This window comes from Pholcus phalangioides, unplaced genomic scaffold (assembly GCF_987345545.1).
Source record: "Pholcus phalangioides strain wild (caught in Gottingen) unplaced genomic scaffold, Ppha-v1.0 ptg000011l_1, whole genome shotgun sequence".
Classification (NCBI taxonomy): Eukaryota; Metazoa; Arthropoda; class Arachnida; order Araneae; family Pholcidae; genus Pholcus; species Pholcus phalangioides.
Genome location: NW_028301604.1, coordinates 5,751,327 through 5,773,951, shown reverse-complemented (window position 1 = coordinate 5,773,951; position 22,625 = coordinate 5,751,327). Strand labels below are relative to the sequence as shown.

Sequence of the window (22,625 nt, the reverse complement as noted above, 5' to 3'; positions counted from 1 at the left end):
CTGTGCTTTTAAATTTTAAGAAATGTACAATTTTTAAATCAGAATCACCCTGTAAAAATAATAAATTGATACCGTCCGCAACATGTCAGAAGCATGAATGTAAACATTTTCCTTTTTTTTATCAGCTGTTTGGATAACTTGTTTTGCTATCTAAGTTGTGACTGAAACGTGAATGTGTATCCCTACTGGAGCACTTGTAACAAAACACATTTTGGGAAAATAACATCCATAGAGTAACATGGGTAGAGTAAGCATTCAAACGTCATATCCCATGTTCTTTTTTTTTTGCAAGGACAATGCACATTCGTGATTCTGGCATGACGGAGCCGATATATTGATTATTGTTCAAATAGAATTTGATAAAATTACATTGTATGATACATGGTAATTATCCGAGGATGATGTCACTCTCCGCTATCCATACAAAGGTTTTTAACAACTGGCTGGCGAAGTTATATTTTTGGAAAGAGAGAAAATTCAACTGTCCCTGCGGGGAATCGAACCCACGTCCTCTCACTTTCCGGGTGAAAGGACCCGGAAGTGAGTAGGGCGTTCACCCGGAAAGTGAAAGGACGTGGGTTCAATTCCCCGCATGGGCACAGTTGAATTTTCTCTCTTTCCAAAAATATATCTTCGCATCCGCCAGCTGCTAAAAACCTTTACATAGTAATTATAGCTCAGCTGAATAAAGCCATTCTTTAGTTTTGACATATTTTTACATAAAAAATGAATTTCGTATTTGGAAGTTTTTATTTTGGAGAATCTCTCACGACCCCCTAGTTCATTGACGCAACTCCACCCCCGGGGGATTGGTTGCTCCCACGGTTTCCGCACCACTGCACTAGACTACTATTATTACTTATAACCGTGGGCACCCCCTCGTACACATTCCTCTACGGAATTTCTAACGAAATGGTACATTCCGGATTGTGTGTACACGTGTTGTGAACCAAACGTGAAATTTGTTTCTGTGTAATGCTTGTTATGTGTAGTGCTTTCATCAGCCGTCAATTTTCCTAGCCATGAATGAATTGTAATGATTGATTAATTAGTTGCGCACCTGTTGCTCTCTGTGGCGAGCCTTTTTAACGGGAATATCGGCTCTCGCATTTGTGTTCCGAAGTTGGGAACCATAAGAACCAACTTCAGCCGACTGTGGCGGCAGTGGGATTCGAACCCGAATCCTCGTAATACGAGTCCGTTATTATGACCACTCGACCACCACTGCGGCCAGAGACCGCTGGACTACAAAACCAACGAATCCTCTTCCGTTAGAGTTCGTGTGCACTGAACGGGGCCGGACATGGACAGCCAGACCTAATTCAGGTCAAAGCTCAGACATTCTGACATGCCACCAGATGGCGAAAGAAAACATCTTTACTTTATGTTTGGTGATGAAGTGAAGATGGTGACATATTCGCCAAGTTGATTGGTCCATTTAGTTGAATTTTCTTTCCTGCATTTAACTTTGCATCAGCCAACTGTCGTAACCTTCGTACACGAATTTTGCCGCTCTTCTGGCATTCCAGTCTAGTTTTCTTGACTACTCTTTCCTAGAATTCGCCAACCTGTGCTATAACCCACTTGGCCTCCCCTTTCCACTTTCGCAAGTGCACACTAGTGTCTTTAAAACTACTCTTTTAGTCATTCACATGCTCGCACGTCGTTTTGGTTATACAAAAATTTCGCCACCATTCTCCCATTCTATTAATTTCTTGGTCACTCGGATGCTTGCACACTGTTTTTGTCACTCACATGTTTGTCCACACTGTTTTCGTCACTCATTCTTGCCCACTGTTTTCGTCACTCATACTTGCACACTGTTTTCGTCACTCATACTTGCACACGCTCTAGGTAAGTCACATACTTGCACACGCTCTAGGTAAGTCACATACTTGCACACACTATGGGTAAGTCACATACTTGCACACACTATGAGTAACTCACATACTTGCACATGCAAGTATGTGAGCTGAAGTTTGCTCGTCACTCACTCACATGGAGAGTGGTCATATGTGAAGTTTGCACGTCACTCACTCACATGGTTCCTCGATCTGTTGGTCACTCGTTTGGTCATTCACATGCTTGCTCACATGCTAAGTTACTCTTTTGCTCAGATGAACTGAAGTAAGAGTATAACTTCAGCCTCTGAAACTGTACTGGTGTAGCAATTTTGTTGAGAATACCCACAGTTCATAGCAACAAAGATCACAGGTGATACACAACGGCTTTCCGCAATGATCGCCATTGATGTATGGTGCTAGACCAGTGGTGCACAGCATTTTTATTCAGCGTGCCAGATATGAGGTATTTCTACCGCTTGCGGGCCAGAAACTTGTATACAAAGAGTGATCTTATGACCCGTATTTTATAGGATATTGCCGTAATTTTGGCGTCCCAACTTTTTTATAAAAAAAATGTCTCGTTTTTCTACTCTATTTTCAACAAGGCTTAGTTGAATCAAAACAACCTGATTGAAATTAATTTCCCTTTATCATGTTTTCCCTGTCATGTCAATATATATGCCGTGAAAACAATATATAGGGTAGGGATATATATTGTATAACAATATATAACCGTTTTCAATTTTGTATAGTTTCACCACAATTATTTTATGCACTCAGATAGTTTACTCACACAGGAAAATTAATTTGAAAAACTCGAGAATTATATGATTATATAGATAATCGAGCTTCAATTCAAATTCAGGCATGTTGAGGTACCAACCATTTTCAAGATGCCCAATTTTTATTGCCGAAAATCAATATAGAATGTATATCATTACTAAATCAGGAGGATGGCTCGAAATTTTTTGAATTGGGCAAGATATGAAGGGGTTGAAGTAGGGTAAGTCAATTTTCAACAATTTTGATTCAAGTCCAGAAATGATATCTAGGAGTGCTAAACTATTGAAAGAAAAAAGGAAGTGTCACAACTTCAATAGTTTGCCACCAGATTGCGAAATCACAAAATTTTTAACATGGAAAAAGATTATTATGACAACACGGTTCTAATTAAACATTCTTTTTCCTCAAAATCAGAATTTATGACTTACACCACTCTAACTTTAACCCGTTCATATATTAGAGAATAAATTTTATTATAACACAATAGAAACAATTTTATTATTTTGTTCACATAATTTTACATTAACTAACGTTAGATCCTGCTTACTAGAATTAATAATTATAGTATTATTGATTTTTGCGCTGTTCCTGCTGAAAAATAGCATTACACATAAATACAGTACTTATAATTTGAAAAATGAACAAAAGATTGTCATGACAGTGATTTGGAAGCAAAAATAGCAATATAATCATGGTTTCAAAAGGATAATATATCATACCCAGATCATCGCGACGTTTTATGTCTGGCGTAAAAAGACTCTTTTGTTTACGTGTGATAAAAAAAATTGTATTGAATTAATGTCTATATACTGTATATTTCATCAGACAGTAATTCAGTAGGAAGCGATAATAATGCCGGGAGCCGGATTTAATGTTGGCCATTATTTCCCGTCCAAAAATGAGTTAATAGAACGATATCCATTGATTATCTTACGTTTCTTGTTGCAAAACTGCACGGATGATTATAAATGACACTTAATGTTGTGATCATAAATAATGCTAAAACACATACTATATATCTTACGGTAATGGTGTAGTCGAGAAATTCACTTAATTAATAACCAAAGTAAGATGAGACCGAAGTGTAATGAAGGTGTTCGGTTCCGAAACTTCGTTTTTACTTCATTTTACTTGACTCTTTTCATTCAGAATATCTTTTCTTTTTTTAATCCGTGCCTGCTATTACCGAAGGGTTACTTCTTCTGTGTAGAAATTCGATAGAAGATTAGCAATTACTGGCAGACCGAATACGCAATTAGTCGAACCCATTAGAGAAGAGCTTATTAACGACCTTGTGTAATTAAAGATAGTTTTCTTGGCGTTAATGGACCCCATAGAATAAACTCAGAGGTTGTTCTAACAACTGCTAAGTTTGCTCAAGATAGTTTACTTTGATTTTTTTTTAAATTTAAAGCTTCGGAAGAAGATAACGTCATGGAACCCACACTATTCATTCTTAACACGAATTGACAATAATCCGATCTCGTTTTTCTTTTCTGATAAAATGTTAGTGAAAACGTAAAAAACTCGAAGTATAGATTAAATTTATAATGCCAGTTCTTCGACATAAAATTTACGAGATTTTATAAAATACACGCTCGTTGTAAAACGTTTCTAAAGTTTATCTAATAGGTTTTAAATGTGTTATTACTACAGATACTTCTAATACTGGGTGGTTACAAATTTCACTTGAAAACTTTCAGAGGCGATAGGCAACCTCATAAACTGTATTCTTTTATTTTACTTGAACGAGATAAGATGTGTTCTAAGAAGTTCACCAGTACTGCAGGAATGGGACTCTCTCTGTGGACGACCATCAAAGTGGTGATGAACGAAATGAAACGCCATTGCTTTTAAAATGTACCTCGCATTAAGGAACATTATTGGCAGTGATGCGGCAAGCCAACGATGCATTGAGTGCCGTATATTTCAGACACAAAGATGTCTTGAATTTCACAGTACATATTAACACGGTAATGGAGATTCTTATCACGTGACCCATTTCATAAGTTAATGACCGTTCTGTACATCATTGCTTCAAAATTGTACGTCATTGCTTCAAAATTGTACGTCATTGCTTCAAAATTGTACGTCATTGCTTCAAAATTGTACGTCATTGCTCCGAAATTGTACGTCATTGCTTATTGCACATCATTGCATATTGTAAATCATTGCTCAACTGAAGTACTTGCGAACAGTACCTCCTATTTCCTACTGGTATCATTCCAATCATACTTTCCTAAAATAATTTAATATATTTTGATATTAAATTCGATTACGTTTTTATACATTTTGATATTCTCTATTTCACCTCAAAGGTTTTGAAATTTCAAATGCAGGGACTACTGAAATGGCATCCCCCCTAATTCAAAAAACTTAAAAAAAAAATTATTTCACTGAATTTTCATTTTAGCATCTCTAAAAAACATGAAAAAAAACTGAAACTACGGGATTGACATTTTTTTTTCTCGAATTTTTCGTACAAACGCTCATAGGATTTTCTAGGAGAGTAATGTATCTTATATACTTTAAGATTTTCATCTTGATTTTCAATTAACTCCCACAATGGAAAGCATACAAAAAAGTGAACGAAAATTCATTTTTGTCCTTTAAAAAAAACATCAATCTAAAAAGCAAACACAGCGTAAAAAGACAATAGAAAAGCTGCCGGGGAAAAAAATTGATGAAAGTGAAGTACAACGTGCACAAGTGAAGTAAGGAACCACAAAAGAAAAGAAAGAAAACGGGAATGAAATGTCCAAAGAGCTACAAAAGACTCTGTGGCTTTCTGTTATTTTTCTGAAACCCTTAGAAAATTTGCTTCAGAAGCTAGAATTCCGCGATCGATGGAAAATTGCCACTGTCTGTCAAGTGATAAATCGTTGTAGGGACCTTTACCTCTTCTCCAAAATGTTATAGCTCTCCACGTAAGTCCCGGAAAGACATTTTACACCCTTCTTTTTTTTTGGATCTTTTTTTTTTTCCTATTTTCTTTCGATTCTTCCATTTCAGATCGACCAAAACTGATAGAAATTTATTGGGGATCAACCTTTTTTAACAGAATTTCCACAAGATACGTCAGTGAAATAAATTTTCTACATTTCCGATGGGACAGAAGTTCAAAACTATTACTAAATGTCAGGAAAAATTATGTTGGAATAAAGGATATATTTAGTCATTTAGAAATGCTGCATTTCAAAAAATATTCTTAAATCAATTTTTTAATGCAATAAATATGCATGTGAAAAACTATAAATTAGCCAGTGACTCAAGAGTAACTGTTCTATCGTAGAAAATTTGGTATATCTTCGTTAAAATCCATATTTATGCAATTTTGTTTCATATGAATTTTTAATTCATTAATACAGCATGTTGCCTGTGGTATATCAAAGTATAGAATATACGTACTATAATTTCCCATAATCGTCTGTAGAGGATTTCAAATAAAAATATTTTTGTTTATATGTGTGTGAAGGCAGTAAAACCCCTCTTAACAGACAACCCCCAGATGCGGTTGCTCTTGTTTTACGGAAAAATAGTAATTTTTTCCTTGTGTAACAAAAGCATGCATTTCGAACCCCTGACTAAAGATCACCCCTCTTCTACGGACGAATTTTTTTGTCCCGACGGTCGTTGTCCGCAAACGAGAGGTTTTTACTGTACCAGCATATTTTACAAATGCGGTGGTTTTACCCCTATGGCAGTGTTTCTCAAAATGTGCGTCACGAATTTTTGTCAAGGGTGTCGCGGAGAGCTGGAGATATTGGTTTTTGTGTCTATTTATGCTTTGAAGAGGTTCTTTTATATGGGAAAATATCTACCAAACTATTCTGGGGAGCCTCAGATGAACCATGAATAGGGAAGAACCACTCAAGGGAACCGAGGGGTGACAAACGTTTGAGAACCACTGCCACTATGGTATAAATGTTTAGGATGATCTTTAATAGCATCGTATACAGTATATAAGCTATGACTAATACCATATTATAATTTGAGAAATGATTTTTTTGTTTCTTAAAAAATCGTTATTTTTTCAAACACATGATGAATAAACAATATATATGTTACTGCCAAAGTCCGAAGTGTGGCCGATTCATGAATTGGCTGAGAGTTTTGGCTAAAGTTCAATTTGCAGAAATGATTCCGGCTTTGGCCGGCCAATTCGTGAAGTGGCTAGAGATCCCTGGCCAATGTTCAAAGTGCTGATGTAAGACGGTCCGACAGGCCTCAAATCCATTTTTTTTTCACCTCTAACGTGTGATACATGATTATATATAGTAGTTGTATTGGATCAGCTCCATGTGACGAGAGATAAAAAATGTTTTTGTATAATAATATAGACACACACAGTTTTTTCTGTCAACTTTTGAAGAAAAAAACATTATTACCGCATCGTGACTGTAATATAATGTGTTATCACGAAAAACTACACCAAATGGCAATGACCCCAAAAATCATGCCTTTTCTTTTTCGGACTTTGGCTAGGAATCTCCAGCCACTTCACGAACTGGCTGGCCAAATCCAGCAATTCGGATATTGATCTGGTCAAGTTACAACGAAATTGGCCTATTCGAGAACTGACCGATTTCGGGCTTTGACAGTAATATATACAAGGATTTATCTCTAATTAAGATGAACTTTAACTGAAATATTTTGTAATTATTATATTTTTAATGATTAAATATTTTTAAAATGTACTAATGTAATCAATATAATGATGTCTTGAGGCCTTTTTGTCGACGAAAAAAGCCGAATCGAGTCTTTTCAGACAACTTACAGGTGCATAAATGAAGTAAATTTTTCTTCCTACATGATTCCTTTTATTAGCCTGATATTTGCTTACATTTCAATCAATCAATGCACGCGAGGCTCATATAGAATTTGGATTTACATATTATTAAATTTTTCAATAACCCACTGAGCCCTGTCAGCCCCTCTATTGTAAGGGTCATATTTTGGGCATTCCAGTTGAAATAAAGTTTGTGAGAAACAAGTACTATATATTTTTTAACGTTATAGGTGCATAATAATGTTTTTTTAAGGTATTCCGACTACCTTTCTTGTCATTTTTCTTTACAATGGTAATGGAGTGAACTTTAATAAAATTTTTTAGAAAGTATCTGAAAATGTGAAAGAAAGTATCTCTAAAATGATGAAAACAATAATAAATTTTGAATTATTTATGTTATTTTCTATGAAAATTTTTATGTCAAATTTTAAGAAAAGTTCATGCAATATTCGAAACACGGCTGCAAAAAATTCTATGAACGGAATATTCTGTTATTTTCACAGTATATTTAGCTAGTAATGGTGCAGGTAATGACTTTCCATTATTGATTTTTTTGTTTCGGAGAAAGGAAATAATACCAAAGACTCAAGTTCTCGTTAAGAAATTGAGTTTATTTTTACTGTTATTACAGATGAGGCTCTCTCCACTTTCTGATACATGAAAATAACTTTGTTGAAACGTATCTGTTTCAATGTATTTGTACTCTCAAAATCGTTAAAATCTTTCCTTTGCAGGAATTCTATCGCAATGCGTATCAGTAAGAGCAGAGGAAGAATGTCTGTGTAAGTATTTTCTAAATGTGTGTCTTGTCTCAAAATAGCTCTATAGCATTTTCTGCTTAAAATCAATTATTGTATTCAGTAGTGTTCAGGAAACTGGTTCATTCGTTGTGTTCAAGATCCTGTTCGGTTTTGATATAAAGCTATGATATATAGAGATATAAAGCTATATACAGGGTGATTATATAATTCCCCTCGCCGAATGTTATTTGCGATCCTAGATGCATACTTGGAAAAATTATCCAAATACAGTTGGGGGAAAATTATCCAAATAACGTACAGAACTCAGATTTTTATACAGACGAAAAGGTGTGTAGATAGGCTATATTTTTTATATAATTTTAGTTTTTAATTGGGTTGCTGTATTTTTGAAACATATGACATCCATATTTTTGTTATGGGCATCTTTTTCTCAGCCACCTCGTTGGGCATTTTGCCTGTTGTGGCGTTGTATTTGTATTCGTATACGTCATTAGTGTTGAAAGGGGCTATATAGTTATTAAAATTTAAAAAAAAATTAACTTTTTAACGGACTTTTAACGGACACCGTCTTTAAAAACCCTATTACAAAGCTGTTGCCCTGTCTCTCCTGGGCCCAACAAAGAAAATTCCACGTTTCTAAATGCAATACTCGCTGAGATATTTGAATTCAAAAATCAGCTGAAAGTTGGGAAAGGACGGCATAAATAAGGGAAAGAAGAGTTGTCTGTTCGGTTCACTGTTCTTTCCCATTTTTTCAATTCAAATATCTCGGCAAATATTGCACTTAGAGACGTGGAATTTTTTTGTAGGCCTCCTGAGAGACAGGGCAAACACCTATCTAATTGGGTTTTTGAGGATGGGGTGTCAGTATAAAAAGTTAATTTTTATATTTTAATAACTATACAACCCCTTGCAACACGAATGCCGCATCTCTGAGTTCTAGACGTTACTTCGATCATTTTTCTAATTGGAAGTATGCCTCTATAGGATCAATGGTTCGCCAGTGTAATGCGGCAAGGGGAACTAAATAATCACCCTGTATATATATATTTTTTTTTTTTGGTAATTTGTGCGAAAACGTAGACTTTTAACAGAATTAAGTTTTAGATATTCAGTTTTAAATGAAATTTAAGTAGTTTTTTACATTTGTATGTTGTATGTGTTACTGCCAATGCCCGAAATTGGCCAATTCGCGAAGTGGCGGGTGATCCCAGGCCGGTAACAAAAGACATATTTCGGGATCATCGTCAAGTTGGCGTATTTTTTCGTGATAATAATGTCCTCGTTAGTTATGGCAACCCATCAAACCGCAGTCACGATGCTGTAATCATTTTTTCTCTAAAATTTGGCAAAACACTATGTTTATATAATTAGTCTTATAGTTTTCTCCCGAATTTCACTTTTTTTCTCTCGTCACATGGAGTTAATGCATTACAGCTGCTATATATAGACATGCATCACACGTTGACGATAAAAAAATGGATTTGGCTCCTATCGGGGCCATCTTACATAAGCACATCGAGCTTTGGCCAAGGATCCCCGGTCACTTCATGAAATGGCCGGTCAAAGTCCGAATCATTTCTGCAATTCGGACGTTGGCCACAACTCTCGGCCAACTCGCGAAGTGGCCGCACTTCGGGATTCGGCAGTAACATATGTACAAGTATATGCCGGCTGTCTACTCTAATCGTTATCTAATAGCTAATTCCTTCACTGTTAGTCTTAATGTAACTCCTAATTACAAAACATATTTCATATGCTGACACAGATCAATTTAGAAACCGTTCCGGTCAAAAAAAATTATTCCTGTTAAAATTATGAAATTTTAATATTTATATGTTCCCCCGTTCTTCTTATTCATGAAAACTCTTCATGCATTGTAAACGAAAATCATGTTTATTACTGAACACACATTTTTATAGTCATATAGTGTATAAAGGCCTACAGTCACCCCTTAGAGCAGTCATCTTCAACCAGTTGCTCGTAGGCACCATGCTGCTCTCTGAAGCACCAGGTGTGCTCAATACAGTTCCAGATTTAACTTGAGTGACCAGCATCTACAGATCACTCAAGCGGCCCACAACACGCTTACAGATCACTTGAGTGGCCCGCGTCACGTTTTCAAACCAATAAAGTTACCCGCACTCTCCTAAAGGTTTAGCAACCTTGCCGCAAGGGGTGCTCTGTGTTTGATGGTAAGCATAGGCCAGGGCGGGACAAATCCCAGGCGCCAGGTCTTCATGACGAATAAAATATTGGTATTGGTGCTTAAAATTTTCTTTGTGTAGATACAAAATTGCAGGCTGAGAGCAGCACAAAATGTTTGGAATTTTTAGCAGCATATCTGTGAAAAATGTGACTTTTTCTGTGTCTATCCTTTGTTAGAAGTACCTGACAAAAATGTTTAAAAGAAGCATGTGCAATAATAAGGGATTAGTAATCCATGAGAATATCTTTATTCTTAAAGCGATGGAAAATTCGCGTTTTTGAGAATTTTGTTGACGTTATAACGGAAGCCTCCTAATTTTCGACTCGCTATAAACGAATATTTTTTTGTATCTTTAACGTTAGCTCTTTGACAATCACTTGCAAATTACACGCAATAGCAACATTCTCGTTATAAGCCGTACTCGTTAAAACGAACTTTCACTGTACTTTATATGCATCCGTAATTATATGTTCAAAGAAAATAAATGTGGTACATCTTTCATGATGGTTTAGTTAAAGTACATCACTAATTTATAGATTCTTTTTCATCCCAGTCTCAAGAATTTGGTGTTACGAGTGCGACACGTATACTGATTCGAAATGTAAAGATCCTTTCAACTCTACAGCTCACCCTCAAGACCTCCCTCTCCTCAAAAGATGCGAAGGATGCTGTGTCAAAATTGTCATGAACCGCGGCACGCGTAAGTTGTCAATTTTATCTAAAGATACGAATAGGATCAAAACATAGGCTGGAGTGCCAGAAAAACTGCGTTTGAAAATAAAGGAGAAATGCAACCAATTAACGTAACTCGATGCGGTCAGCAGCCCCTATATAAGACAACAGGTAGCTAGGGAAGATATTAGATCGGTTTCTGCAAAATAGCAGGTTATCACGATTTAAAAGTGACTTTAAACGCGACTTAGTAGTCGGCGTTTGTGAGATGAGTCACAGCATTTCCGAGGTAGAGATGAAATTTGGATTTTCAATCACTGATAACGATTCCCCCGTCATCAAAAGTCAGCAAACCTGAAATACACCCCCACCATCGATGCTAACGTAATACTTGAATGACCCTTTATGCACAATCATACATAGAATCTCATACACACTATATATTAAACAAAAAATGAAAAAAATTACAAAAACACAAAAACACTGAAGAAATACGAAAACAAATGTAAAAAACAACCTTTGATGACTGTAAGGCACACAAAACTATGCGCCTCGCCTGGTCTCACCAACACCACCACCATTGGACTGTTGATGACTGGAAACACGTTGATTTGTCCGTCGAGTCGCGTTTTCAGTTGCATTGGGCTGATGGATGTGTACGGATATGGAGAAAACCCCATAAAACCATGGACCATGCATGTCAAGAGGAGACTGTTCAAGCTGATGGAGGCTATGTCATGATATAAGACATAGTTTCCAAAACTTTTTGTTCCATCGCCCACTTCTTCAGAGATTTTTTTCTCTCATCGCCCCCAACTCAAGCGAACCCATAGCATCCTATGTTACACCCGTAGCTTCTATCGCCTCCCTGAGCCTTTCCATCGCCCACTGAGGACGATATTGCTCACTTTGGGAAACACTGGTATAGGATACGTGTAGTTGACATGATATGGGACACCTCATAAGGCTACAGATGACTCTGAATGGTGACCAGTACGTAAAAATCATTTCCAATCACCAAGGCTCGGATTAAACTATAAAAGTTTTTTGGTAAACGATTTGTTACAAAACTTGAAAAATTAACCAATAAACCTATTGGTTACATTCACTCGAATGTTACCGATACGCTTATTGGTTTCATTTTTCAAGTTTTATAAAAGAACTTTTCTGAGAAAATATTGTAGTATAATGCCGGCCTTACATCCATTCATGTCCTGTGTGCATTCTGACTGGCTTGAACAATTCCAATAGGACAAAGCGACACCACACACGTACGTCGGAAGCTGCTATGGAGTGGCTCCAGAAACACTCTTCTGACTTCACCCCCTAAATTCCCACACATGAACATTATTTAGCACGTGTGGGATATCTTGCAACGTGCTGTACAAAATCATCACCAACCGTTATGGAATTGTGACTGCCCTGAGAGAATCGTGGAGTGTGCATTGCCTTCAGATTACATTCACACATCAGTGAAATCAATGCCACGTCGTGCAGCAGCAGTTCTGGGTACTCGAGGGAGGACCTACGTGATATTAGGTGGGTGTATCAGTTTTTCTGGCACTTCAGTGTAATTTTTACATTGATACACTAGACTAGATCTTGCTATACACGTGAATATTATTGTGAATTCATCTGTATCTTTGTTTTGTTTTTTAACTATAGCTGCCGAAGTCATTCGACGAACATGTACATCTAATTTACAAATCAACCTTTTTCTCGTTGACCATGTCTGCATGCTGGAATCTGAAGGAAAAGGTTTGATGTGCTTTTGTGAGAGCGATACCTGCAATTCAGTTCCCTCATTGTTGGCTTCTCCCCTACTAACCCTTCTGTGTGCCTTTTTCTATATTTTAGTTAGTCTTAACAACAGAAGATGAACTGTATGGCTCCCTCCAAAAATATAGTAGCTTCACTGGTGTATATCTTGATATGATTCATGTGTACCCTCCACATAAAAGCAAAATTTTGAAATGATGGCAACGTACAGCTATGGAACAAGGTGTAAACAAGAAAATCGTGTGAATTCATCACGGGATAAATCGATATTTATATTACACAAAGATATTGACAATTTATATATTATAGAGAGAAATCGTTAAGGTTTATTTAGTTGAAAAAAATAAATTACGAAAAAACTTCAAACTGATTCCGAAGACCACATTGCTCATTACAAATATTCATCTCTATGAAGAGTAATATTTTTGTAAAATAAAAAAAATATATCACTTAATGGAAAAATTTTAAGGCATATTTTTTGTCAAATATTTCATATTTGATAGGAGTATTTTGCCAAATATAAAAATATCAATACCAGTAAGGTTGTTTTTGCCCAAATTAGAAAACCGAAACAATCTTTGAAATTCTTAAAGGCTGTACAGTATAATTGGTACGATGTTTTTTGCATAAGAAATATATATATGAAAAGAAAATCATCCTCTTCTTGTTTACACCTTGCAAAAAATGCAGAAAAATAAGCATTTCATTTTCATTGCATCAAAATGTTCTTGAAATGAAAATGAGAAAGTCCATAAAAAAATTGTTAAATTTCGTAATGTTTTCCAACTTTTATGCTGCCATTCAAAGTACATTGATACCCCGACATACGAGTTCAATTCATTCCTGAATAATACTCATATCATGAAAAACTCATATCTCGAATCGAATTTTCTCCTATAAAATAATGGAGGTTTTTTTTTAATTCGCGTGCGTTCCACACTCTCCAAATTAATAATACTCAGATATAAATTAACATGGCGTAATACAGTGTATCGTGCCATGTGGAATTAAGTTATTTCTGTTCACAGGACAAATAAAGTACAGTTCCGAAAATATCGGCTTCGACCTGTTCAAAGCTTTCAAAATATCGTTCGTCGAAAGAAAATTTTCTCGCAAACGAATATTTGCTCGCAATATGGCTCCGTTTTAGCGAATAATATTCGCTCGTAACTTGGATCATAAATCGAAATACTCGTAATTCGAGGTACCTCTGTAATTGGTTTCTTTTTTTCTCGGTAAAAGAAAAACCGCAGCTAATGACAATTATTTTAATTGTACATATACACGTATTCTTAAGCGAAAGAGAAAAATCTATCTTTCAGTTTTTTTCCATGAAAGATGTTTTATAGTTTGAAATTACCATGGAATGTTTTCAGAAGTACAATTCTATAAAGTTTGTATAGTTTTTCTGTACATTTTACCGAGGAAGACTCTCAAAAGTTGCCATTTTAGTCATATTACGCAAAATATCATAAGTATTGGTGACAAAATTTTACAGAGCTTTGTATGAATTTTACATAGAATGTTGACTATATATAGCCTATATATTAGTAAGTTGAACATGCAATTATACATGTTTAATATGATTTGCAATAGCTTATCCTGCAAATATATACATGTATAGAATATCATCGTGCGAGTACGTATACATAAATACATCTATGATGTGCTGAAAAAGAAAAAAATCAATCATATTAACGCTTTAAATATGATAAGACATGCTTTTAGATTTAGTAAATTGCCAAGAACTGCAATTTTGCATCAATGCAAATTCAGCATATTTAATAAAAGTGTGTCTTAAGTGAAACATGTGAACATATAAAAACCGATCGATAAAATGGGCACTTCGAAAGAGTTATTATGCTCGGAATTTATTATTTCGAATATTGAAAAATTTAAAAGTATTTCTATTTGGAAAAAATGAATGTGTTTTACAACACTCTAATAAGATATATAATTTTTTAAATATATATTTTCATCCAAATAAGGTTACTTTGTCGCAAAAGCTTGACTAAGGAGAGTTATACAGTATACCACATGTGTAAAACTGTACCCTTGTAACGAAACAAATCGCTATATGAATCGAAATATTTCAAAAATAAATTCATTTCTTTTATGGGTGCACAACGATGCAGTTTTTTTTAAACCATTTCATGTATACATACATGTATAATTTCAAAAACTATTAATTCCCTGAAACTTTATTTTTTTAATTATTGCCTGTAGTTTTTGGTGAGTTATTAAATAATCGGTTGTCATTGATACACTTCAATCGAAAAATGCAAGCTGTAGAATGTTTGCATAATTTTTTTGTCTCTCATATTTTTCATTTCATTCATGAATGATGCCATATTTCTTTATCGTTTCCAAACAATGTTTTTGACAAATATAAAATTACTTTTGATGCATTTTTAACCTGAAACGCTGACATTGAAATTTGCTGTATCCGTACATATTGCTGTTATTATTTTAAATTCTGATGTTACACAATGAATTTGCACTTCTGATTTGAGTAAACCGGGCGAGAAAAATTTCAGTTCTTATTTTAAAAGATTGAGTATAAAAAATTATTGTTTGGGAAAATGGAAACTTATATAGAAATGTAGTAAAATATATGGAGCCGCTTATATATATATATTATGGTTGAGAAAATTGAAGATAATACAATTTATATAAGTGTGTTATAATGAGGAACATAAAGCAGAAATTAATGAAAAAGTGCAGAGTGGTAAAGTAAGAGATGCGGCATATACGGCTAGCAGTATCAACAGTGGGTCCTAATACAATTTCAAAAAAATATGTAGATATGACCCTAGCTATACAGATCCAATGAGATTGCAAGGGTTCGGTTCTTCATGCACTAAATAGGTTTTACTTTTATATGAAAAACCTACGTAACACGGTTTTCGTTCTTGGTTAGCAGATCACATTTCTCCTTACGGCTGATAAAGACTGAATACAACAATTTTATGCTTCAAACTTTGTTTTTGTGGTGAGATCAATATTTGTGAATTGGTCATTTACTATTGAAAATGGCAGCAAATGAAAACTTTTCGCATTGATAATAATTTTAAAAACTGTAAATAAGTTTTAGAATTGTTCAGTCCCGTATCTGCACGTTTCACAGAGAATAAAGTTAGAGTTAAAATAGAATTTTAAATTTAAAAAAATTATGGGACTTTTTTAATCTTTTTATTCTCATATACATTTCATCTTCACGTTTTAGCTTCCAAGAGTAATTGCTATGATATTTTCGATGTGTTCTCCCTTATAAGATACTACAAGTCGAGAATGCTTTGGTGAAGCTACTTTTTTTGGGTAAACACCAAGCGCGGTTCCAGGGACCACCTGTCTGGGTGGGGGTTTCAGTTTTTTTGTAATCCCAAGGTGAGCTATATGTTATACAAATTTTTCTTTCAGTGTGGTGTTTTCTTCGTCTGGGGGGAGGAGAATTATCCAATCCGAGCACGGCCCGGGGGGGGCCTCAAGAGAAGAGGGAGCCTCAGAAAAACGAGAAGTAGTTGAATTTTTTTGAGAATTTTCCAGGTAGGGCCTCAGTAAAATCACTTGGCCCGGGGACCCATGATGTTCTTAAGACGTTCCTGCATTGTACGTAGTTTCAAATTTGTGCGCACATGTCTAATAATTAATAAACACCGTTGCAAACTTACCCGAGTACATTGCAGGCAGTAGACAAACAAATGTGTTCTCCTATAGCAGCCGTGGTGATGGTGGCAACCGAGCGACACTGACTCTATAGCATCATGGGGTCATTTTCACATACTTTATCACTGTTTCATTTCGCGACCATGCCTGAAATTGAAGAAACCCCGGTATTTTATGTTACCCGACTATTCCATATTACCCGAATGTACATATATGGGAATAAAGATGGAGAAAATCCCATTATTTTTTTTAATTTAAAATTTTATTTCAACTCAAATTTTGTTTTCTGTTAAATGTCCCGTTATGTGACTTCTATTCTAAAACTTATTTACACTTTTTAAAATTATTATCAGCGTGAAAAGTTTTTTTTTTTGTCATCTTCAATGTTCCAGTCACCCAATGAGCCAATGGTAAATGACCAATTCACAAAAACAAAGTTTGAGGGAAGTAATCATAATTTTCATGGTTATCCAAGCCGAGGAAACTCATAAATAACAACTTGAACCCCAAGGACAAAGAAAAAAGTTTTTTTTGTTACAAAAGTGTTATTGCCCTTCTCACTCTAATACGCGATCGCATACTTTTGTACCAACATCATTCAGACATTCAGTTTTTCTTCTACCAAAATAATTTATCAGTACTTCTTCGATTATTGCTAACAAACTCCAAGTCGTTCATAGCAACGATTTCTCCCACAAAACTTTTAAAATACGAACTCTAATTACAACTCGCCCAATGCGTATATATATACATAAATAATATCTCAATGTTTAACGTTATCCTTGCCGTGTAAAACCAATCTATTAAAGCTTCAATGTTGAATTAAATCTTGTTTCTGGTGAATTTTTTTATGGGAATTTATAAGGAATAAGTCTATGAATATAGCAATTCCGTTTTCTTAGTTTTCACCTTATTGCACGAAAATTATTTTGTTCAAATCAAAAGTTATTAATATTCTAAATAATGTAAAATAAGCGAAAATTAACAAATGTCCCACGAAGAACCTTGCGATTGTTCTCATACCGGTTCTCGCGTCTAGTGAAAATAGTCCTGAATTTAGGTACTACGTTGGCACTTCTGTACCATAATGACGTGAAAGATACACATTCCTTCTAAACTTCTGGCTTGTTGACAACACGGCCAACTACAAAAATGTGAGTAGTTTGAAATGTGAAAAAATACTGTAAAACAATTAAGCATTTAAAACAATTAGGCAATTGTAAGGCAAACAACTGATTAAGCCTACCCGATGAAAAAAACCGGGACAAACAGGTGCCCGAAAGCAATTTTCAAGCATTGCATTTATTAGTCAAAAACCGGGACGTCTGGCCACCTTATCATGATTCAAGGCACGCTCTGCAAGTACGACTTACGGTGTGATTACAATACAAATACAAATACAACGCCACAACAGGCAAAATGCCCAACGAGGTGGCTAAAAAAACGATGCCCATAAGAATATGGATGTCATATATTTCAAAAATACAGCAACCCAATTAAAAATGCAATTAACAAAAATTGTAAACGATATATACACATGATAAAATATTATACAATGTCCATAAAGAATACTTATGATTGTCTTATTCTAAGTATGGATAGCTTCTCGATTTACCCCAACATGTTTATCGTATTTCTTTTTAAACGTGTCAATTGTGTTACAATTTACTACCTCCGGGGGTAAGCTATTCCATTTATTAACAACCCTATTAGAGAAAAATTCCCTGCGACACCATAGCCTAGCATTGTCCTTCACCAATCGATACTGGTGTCCCCTTGTAAAAGCAGTCGATTGGCGGTGTACTAAAAGTTCATGGTCCATCCATCCCATTGAAAATTTCGAACACTTCGATCATATCTCCTCGACACCTGCGTTCATCCAATGTAAACATATTCAAAAAATGAAGTCTCTTTTCATAACTCAAGCCCCGTGTGCCAATAAGGACACGCGTAGCTCTTCTCTGCACCCCTTCAACCAAGTCTATGTCCCTCTGTAGGTATGGTCTCCAAAACCTTACAGCATACTCCAGTCCAGAACGAACTAAGCCTCGAAAAAGCGGAAGAATGACTTTAATAGAACGCGAAGAGACCTTTTTGAAAATGAGATCGAGCATTCTATTCGCTCTTTTGACCACCGCTGAACAATGTTCGGAAAACCTAAGCCGCTCGTCAATGAGAATTCCCATATCGGTGACCCTAGTTGCATCCGGGATAGTGACATCATTCAACTCGTAAGAGAACCGTTGGTTGTTCGAACCAAAATGAGCGACCATGCACTTATCAACGCTAAACGTCATGCTCCATTCATTTGCCCATGCTGCAATCCTGTTTAAGTTGGTCTGGAGCAACTCCCTATCGTTTTGATTCCCGATTACCCCCATTAGCTTCACATCATCTGCGAATTTGCTTGTAATCCCATCGATACCCTGATCGAGTTTATCGATAAAACCATGTTGTGGCGTTGTATTTGTATTTGTATAAGTGAAAAAAGTATGGGGCCAAGGACACTTCCTTGAGGAACTCCCCTTGTGACGTCTGTCCAACCAGAGAATTCCCCGTTCACCATAACTCGTTGCGACCTATCTCTTAACCACGATTCTATGACATTCAGCAAGTTGCCCCTAATTCCAATCTCGTGTAAACGCTTCAAGAGTTTACCATGTTGGACACGATCGAATGCCTTCTGGAAATCAAGGTAAACATCTTCCCCCTACACAAAGCCTTCGTCACGTGATCATAGAAACAAAGGAGGTTAGTCACACATTACTTCCCCTTCCTGAACCCATGCTGATTATCCGACAATACATTATTCTCGTCTATCCACTTCACAAACTGCCTTTTGATGATAATTTCCAAAATTTTCGAGAGGGAGCTCGTCATACTCACTGGATGATAATTGGACACAGCTTCTCTACTACCCTTCTTAAATATCGGAACAACATTAGCAAGTTTTCAATCCCTTGGGACAATACCCTCAGCAACACTACTCCTGTATATCTGTGCGACTGGCCCCAACAATTCATTAGCACATTCCCTGAGGACCCTGGGATAGATATCATCTGGTCCTGGCGCTTTGCTTGCACATACATTTCTTAGAAGATTTAGGACCTCCACGTCTTCTACTTGAATATCGTTGAGGGTTTTATTACTCCATGCAACACCCGTATATCGAACATCATTATCTCCATTAAAAACCGACGCGAAAAAAGTCATTGAAAGCACTACACATGCCTACATTGCTCTCTAACCTCGAGCCTCCTATCGAGAAGGGGCCAACTGTCTCCTTACATCCATTATTGACGTATCGAAAAAATGATTTTGGGTCAGAGCCAATGTTATCTGCCAACCTAGATTCAACTTCCTTTTTACTATCCCTTATCGCTTTCTTCAACACTCTTCTTTTATCAGTAAACAATGATAGGTCACCTCGTCCACTTTTATACTCTCTGAATGCTCTTTTCTTTTCAAGATAAAGGTTACTCACGCTAATCGTGAACCATAGAGGGTGCGATGTACAAACACGCTTTTTTCGAACAAAGGGTATGACGTCGTGCAAAACAGAGGACAACTTCGAACTAAATTCTTCCCATTGACTTACCACCCCTACTGATTAACCGGTCCTTGAAAACTTCCGCTAACTTTCCTCTCAAAACATCAAAGTTAGTTCTTCGAAAACAAGGAACCAGTCTTTTGTTATCAACCTTACCCGAAGAAAAGTTACAGTGAAATCTGACTATACGATGATCACTGGAAGAAAACTCTCTCCCCACCGAAACGTGTTCAACAAGATCCTCAGAACTATCAGAATCTCGAGAGAGGTAAGAAGAGCGGTACAGCTAGTAGAACATAGTTGAACGTAACACTTGGTTTGTTAGTTGCATTCCACACTGGTGCGATATTACAAGCGATGCAGCTTGCAACTTGACACGGATTGGTTACAAACTAGAATTTCATGTTTTCGAACCAATCCGTGCCGAGTTTCATGTTGCATCGGTTGCAGTATCGCGCCGGTATGCCTTACTAGACCGATACGATAAGCTGTCCTATCGCTTATATCTATTGGTCCTGTGTGAACCCCGCCTTACCGAAGCGGTGCAATGTCACAGTTTGAGCACTCATACTGACCTACATGCATTTAATGTGGTATTATTTTGTCACAGATAAGACGTATAAAGATGGCATCCTCGATTTTCATGTTGGACATCAATGCTGACGCAATCAGAGATTTCTTTGTTTTAATTAAACAATAGCATCCGTATTTATAAGGCTACGCAGGGGCGTAGCCAGAAATTTCGTTCGGGGGAACCAAAGTGATAGAACAATAGATTCGGCCATTTTTTTCAGTCATTTTCTCACATTTCGGAGGGGAACCAGACCCGAAGTCCCCTTCTCGCTACGCCCTTGGGGCTACGTGTAAGATAATGTGAGGATTAGACCATCTTGGTCACCAAATTCGGTCGCTGTTCTCGATCGAATTACATATTGATTTAACGCATAAAAAATGGAGTACCAAAAATGAATCCAAATAAAGAGACATAATACATATATACTAACTTATTTTTATTTATTTTAGCAAAAACGCATTTTCTCCATGTCTCATTTTATTATTACAAGATCTGCAACCTTTGTGAGAAACTCAATAATTAATAATTATAGCATGGTCTAAACTTGGACCAATTTTCATAGTACAGTCGAAGCTCATTATAATGACCACACGTTATAGCGACCATTCCATTCCATTACAACGAAACGACCGGTAGGATAAGTCCTAATAACGACTATCATATGAGGGGTTCACAGTCATAGTAGACCAAGTCCATTTATCTTTATCACGGATACTAAAAAAAATTTTAATCAAAATTTGATCAAAATTTTGTAAAATTCCACTAAAAATAAGAGTTTCAACTGAACTTTGACATATATATTAATATATACTTTGACATATATATATATATATTTGACATATATTTAATTCCTTTACATCACTTGAACTGAATTAATTGTCTATCAAAGACTAAGATGTTATTATCCATAATAAAAATAAATGGACTTGGTCGACTATGGTTGTGAACTCCTCATATATGTTTTCCTTTCGATATAACGACCCTCCCAATATTACGTTCGTTTTCGACGGGACGAAGGGGCTCGTTATATCGAGTGTCGACTGTATTATCTTATTTTTGGTTTCAAAATTCTGACTTATAGAATGTTTGTTCCACAACTTTCGGAAAACTGTATTAGAGTACGATCATTCACCTCAACCCATGCATTTACCAATAACTCACAATTTTATTCAAGTCATTCTGTCGTAACACAATAAATAGTTTCTTGAATATGTATATCCTTGTCTATAAGACATTATTTCCAGATCATTTTTGATTTCAAAATTGCTCCGTAGTCACTGCTCTCTGTTTAGATCTCGCTTCTTATTTTACTTTCGTTCTTCCCCTCCCCTTTATAAATGAGGGGAAGGTTATATATGGTTGAGGTTCCCCTCAACCATAAGTGAGCCAGTCTTCTACATTGTCAATTGCAATATATTTTCATCTTCTACTTTAGGTTCAATCTTTTTTACGCATTACGATTCCTCGTCTTGGGCTGGGATTACGGTATAAAAGTTTTACAAATGTTAAACGTTAGTTTTAGGCCGGGATAACACTATAAAAGAATGATAAAAGATCTTTTACAAAACTTGAGAAAAAAAGAAACAACCAATAATATTGGGTTATATTCGCGCAAATATAACCAACACTTCCTATAGCAGAAAGCCTCTGCGCGAAGCTCGTGACGTCACTGAAGTCGTCCATTTCACCTAAGACGCTTTCATATACGTATATAGAGGAGGCTCTAATTTTTCACCAATTGTCATTGAATATACTGCAAAAAAAGAGGAAAGAATTCGCATACGCTGGCCTTCTTTATCTAATGGCGACAGGTGAAATGAACGACTTCAGTGACGACGAAGCTTCGCACGGAGGCTTTCTGCTATAGAAGGTGTTGATGCAACCGATGCTTCTATTGGTTACATTCGAGCAGCTTATTGGCTGTATTTCGTTTTGAAAAAGAGCTTTCATCAAACTGTTATAGTGTAATCCCGGTCTTTGGATTTTCATTTCTTGCAG

The 22,625-nt window shown here is 36.0% G+C and overlaps 1 protein-coding gene across 1 annotated transcript in view; it reads left to right on the top strand.

The window, feature by feature from the left end:
* Positions 1–17,330, top strand: part of LOC149079982 (UPAR/Ly6 domain-containing protein qvr-like) — a 36,139-nt gene extending 18,809 nt beyond the window's left edge. Inside the window, exons 2-4 of the mRNA XM_089238902.1 lie at positions 8,151–8,198; positions 10,940–11,086; positions 12,724–17,330. Coding sequence (XP_089095028.1) covers positions 8,151–8,198; positions 10,940–11,086; positions 12,724–12,938 — 410 coding nt within the window. The 3' untranslated portion in view covers positions 12,939–17,330. The remainder of the gene's footprint in view (positions 1–8,150; positions 8,199–10,939; positions 11,087–12,723) is intronic.
* Positions 17,331–22,625: the final 5,295 nt, after the last annotated feature.